The 4,276-nt window shown below is 50.3% G+C and overlaps 1 protein-coding gene across 1 annotated transcript in view; it reads left to right on the top strand.

Moving 5' to 3' along the window:
* Positions 1–4,276, top strand: part of RPL3L (ribosomal protein L3 like) — an 11,919-nt gene that overhangs the window by 2,532 nt on the left and 5,111 nt on the right. Inside the window, exons 2-3 of the mRNA XM_012805755.1 lie at positions 1,169–1,361; positions 3,510–3,678. Coding sequence (XP_012661209.1) covers positions 1,322–1,361; positions 3,510–3,678 — 209 coding nt within the window. The 5' untranslated portion in view covers positions 1,169–1,321. The remainder of the gene's footprint in view (positions 1–1,168; positions 1,362–3,509; positions 3,679–4,276) is intronic.

Here is a 4,276-nt window from a genome sequence, read left to right as displayed (position 1 = left end):
CCTGTAGTCCTAACTGCTTGGAAGGCTGAGGCAAGAGAATTTCTTGAGCCCAAAAGTTTGAGGTTGGTATGAGCTATGATGCCACAACGATCTACCAAGGGCAAGTGAGACTCTGTCCCAAAACAACAACAACAACAGCAAAAATCAAGCAATCCACATGCCTTGGCCTTCCAGAGTGCTAGGATTATAGGTGTGAGTCATTGTGCCTGCCCCCCCAACCCCCTGCCCCAAGTCTTCTCTTGCTCAGGCTGGTCTGGAACTCCTGGCCTCAGGGTGAATCTCCTGCCTCAGCCTCCCAGAGTATTAGGATTATAGGCATGAGCTACCAACATTGGGCTGGGCCAGGGATCTGGATGTTGAATTTGGTGATCCTGGGACACAAAAGTACCCTTCTACCTCTTCAATCCTCCCCCTACCATTTGTCCAGCTGTCTTTATAGCTCTCAGGACAAGAATCCTCTCTTTATCATTGTCAGAAAACTGGACTTAGATTCTTGGAGCCTGCCAAAAAGGGTCCCTCCGTCCCTACCAGGCTAAGTTGGTTCTGCCTTGGGAGGGTCATGACCCAGTCACAGGGCTACTGAGGAAAGGAGCAGCAGCCCTGGCTCCAGGTGTCCCCAGCCTAGGCTGCTCCTCTGATGTTTTCCCTGACACCACCCCGCCTGGCCTGTTCCTGGCACCAAAGACCATGCTGGCTGTGGAGGTTGATCAAGCTCCCCTGCCAGGGGCTAAATCTGGGAACTGCTGCCATGTGTCTGGCCCTGCCACTCCACCTCTGGTGCCTGGTGGGGAGGCCCCTTCCTGACCTTCAGGGATCGGCTGCCATGGTCAGTGGGGCCAGGGCAGCGGTGGATTGGCTGGGGCTTGAGTTAGGGCATGGTGGTCTTCCTGGGAAGGGGGCAGCAGGGCTTCCAGACTCTCCCTTATCAGGGACAGTCCTTGGGCCTGTTGGGGAAGTGGGCAGTCAGAGGGGGGAACAAGGGGGCTAGAATTGGGCTGCTAGGCCAGGAAGGGGCAAGAGGACAGACAGATGGCAGACACCTGCCCCTGAGCCTCTGTCCACTGCAAAGCACTGAGATCTTCCCTGGCCGCACCATCTGTGGTCTCTGGTTCACTGGTTCTGGGTCTGGAAGACCCCCATCTCTGACCTCCCTCCTTCTTGCCACCAGTCCCACCGGAAGTTTTCTGCCCCCCGACATGGACACCTGGGCTTCCTGCCACACAAGAGAAGCCGCCGGCACCGAGGCAAGGTGAAGACATGGCCGCGAGATAACCCCAGCCAGCCCGTGCACCTCACAGCCTTCCTGGGCTACAAGGCAGGCATGACCCACACTCTGCGAGAAGTGCACCGGCCGGGGCTCAGTGAGTCACAGCACTGGGGACACATGGTGGGGGGTGGAACCTGCCAGATGCAATGAGACAGAATTCACTCTCCTTGTCCAGGAGGGGCCACAGTCCCAGAAAGGTCAAGGCCCTGCCCATAAGAACTGCAGTTAACACAGCAATGGGCTTCACACTGATCTCTACTGTGGTTCTGTCATTGCCCCTTGTTCTCAAGTGAGGAAATCAAAACACAGAGCAGTCCCAAAACTGGCCCATTCACCAGTGAGTGGAGGAGCTGGGATTTAAGGGCAACTGCCCACACCTGGCTTTAAACCACTTGCCAGGATGTCTGCATATTTTGGTTATTTCTGGTCTATGTCATAACCTGGTACAAAGGCTGTTTGGATAGTATTTAGCCATGTGTGTCTCTTTTATGGGACGTGGCTGGATACTTTCTGGACAGGTCTTGTACCCTTTTAAAAATTTATTTATTTTTTGAGACAAATTATTTATTTTTGATATTGCCCTCTATAGAGTACTATGCTGTGCTGTCACAGCTCACGGCAACCTCAAACTCTTGGGCTTAAGCGATTCTGTTGCCTCAGCCTCCCAAGTAACTGGGACTATAGGTGCCTACCACAACGCCCAGCTATTTTTTTTTGTTGTTGCTGTTATTGCAATTGTCACTGTTTAGTTGGCCTGGGCCAGGTTCAAACACGCCACCCTTGGCTCATGTGGCTGGCACCATAACCACTGTGCTACAGGTGCCAAGCCTGTACCCTTGTATTTATACACATATTTATATATAGTTGAATTGGGTTTTTTTTGAGATAGAGTCTCAAGTTGTCACCCTGGGTAGAGTGCCATGGCATTGTAGTTCACAGCTCAAACTCTTAGGCTCAAGTGATCCTCCTGCCTCAGCCTCCCAAGAAGCTGGGACTATAGGCACCAGCCACAACACCTGGATAGTTTTTCTATTTTTAGTCTTGGTTTTGCTCACGCTAGTCTTGAACTTCTGAGTATAAGCAATCCACCTGCCTCGGCCTCCCAGGGTGCTGGGATTACAGGTGTGAGTCCTGCTTTTGTTTTGTTTTGTTTCTTAAGTGAAAGTGAGATTTTTTCAGAAACCATAGAATATTAGAAAGTATACTCCACAGGTGCAGCACCTGTGGCTCAAAGGAGTAGGGCACCGGCCCCATATGCCAGAGGTGGCGGGTTCAAACCCAGCCCTGGCCAAAAAACTGCAAAAAAAAAAAAAAGAAAGAAAGAAAGAAAAAAGAAACTCTACTCCACAGAGCAAAGGCAAATTCTCCCTGCAGAAGAGAACCCATCTGTAGAAACATCTTGAAAAACTCTAGTAACATATCACAACCAGGATACCAACATCATAGACAGTCTATCCTCTTCTGCAGGATTCCCCAGTTCTGTACTCACCCATTCACGTGTGTGTACATTTGTGTATTGAGGTTTTTTTTGTTTGTTTGTTTTTGAGATAGTGTCTCCCTCTGTTGGCCTGGGCTAGAGTGTGGTGGTGTCATCATAGCTCACTGCAGCCTTGAACTCCTGGGCTCAAATGATCCTTCTGCCTCAGCCTCCCAAGTAGCTGGGACTACAGGAGTGTGCCACCACACCTGGCTAATTTTTCTTGTTTTTTGTACAGACAGGGTCTCACAATATTGCTTGACTGGTCTCAAACTCTTGGTCTCCCGTCTTAGCCTCCTGCCTCAGCCTCCCAAAGTGCTGGGATTATAGGCAGAAACCACAGTGCTCAGCCCTAATATATTTTTTTAACATGTACTTCTTTTGCAGTGATATCCATAAAAGCATTTATGTTTTTGGGCTAGTCATAGGTCTTGCTAGACATTACAAAAATACATTTATGGGCAGCGCCTGTGGCTCAAAGGGGTAGGGCACTGGCCCATATGCCCGAGGTGGTGAGTTCAAACCCAGCTCTGGCCAAAAGCTGCCAAAAAAATTTACATATTATATATGATATATATAATATATATTAAAATAACAAATGCTCATTTGGGCTCCTTGGGAGTAAAGGAGGCCCAACTCCTCTTTGGGGACACTGCCTGGCTGCTGGCCTGGCCTACCTCCGTATGGCTGGCTCTTCTCCTCCCTTCTCCATGGTCCTCGGGAGGACCCTCTCCATGTCTCTATCCCTGTGTATATCTCACGTAGAAATTTCCAAGCGAGAGGAAGTGGAGGCAGTGACGATTGTGGAGACACCGCCTCTAGTGGTGGTGGGTGTGGTGGGCTATGTGGCCACGCCTCGAGGTCTGCGGAGCTTCAAGACCATCTTTGCAGAGCACCTCAGTGATGAGTGCCGCCGCCGATTCTACAAGGACTGGTAAGTGCTGTCCTTGAGTGGGCCATACCAGAACTGGTGGGACCACCGGGGTTGGGTGCCTGAAGCCCTAGCTCTGTGCTGAATGATGGGGGTGGGTGGGCAGGAGGAGAATTGTCAACAGTATGTGGAGCATAGCAAAATGAGTATATGTGTATATGTGTGTGTGTTTGGTGCCTTCATTTCAATAACAGATGAGAACTAGAGGGCTGAAAAGGAAATTAGAATTGGGGAGGAAAAAGCAGATATTCTAATCCTTAGGATTAATTAAAAGTGTAATTTGATGGAATGTTAGAATTGGCTCTGAGCTTCCTAGCAGCCCGAATGAAAAGGGAAACAGCAAACTGAAAAGCTCTTATACAAAGAAAGAAAAAAGATATCCTCAAATCTTCCCTGGCCCTCAAAGGGAAGGGCTACCTGTCTGGGGAAACAGTCCTCTCAAAGAGGCAGAGGAACAGCTCAGCCCTGACCCTCTTCGGGAGGTGACAAGCCTGTGCCCCAGAGTCAGAGGAGGGTGTGTGACCAGAGGCAAGCTGGCTGCCTCTTGAGTCCCTCTGCTGTAGAGTGGCCCCTGTGTTCTGGGAGGACTAGTTGAGCGGAG

Source organism: Otolemur garnettii, unplaced genomic scaffold (genome assembly GCF_000181295.1).
Source record: "Otolemur garnettii isolate 467f Iridium unplaced genomic scaffold, OtoGar3 scaffold00044, whole genome shotgun sequence".
Lineage (NCBI taxonomy): Eukaryota > Metazoa > Chordata > Mammalia > Primates > Galagidae > Otolemur > Otolemur garnettii.
Note: the sequence above shows the minus strand (reverse complement) of the source record. Positions and strands in the feature narration are given on the sequence as shown.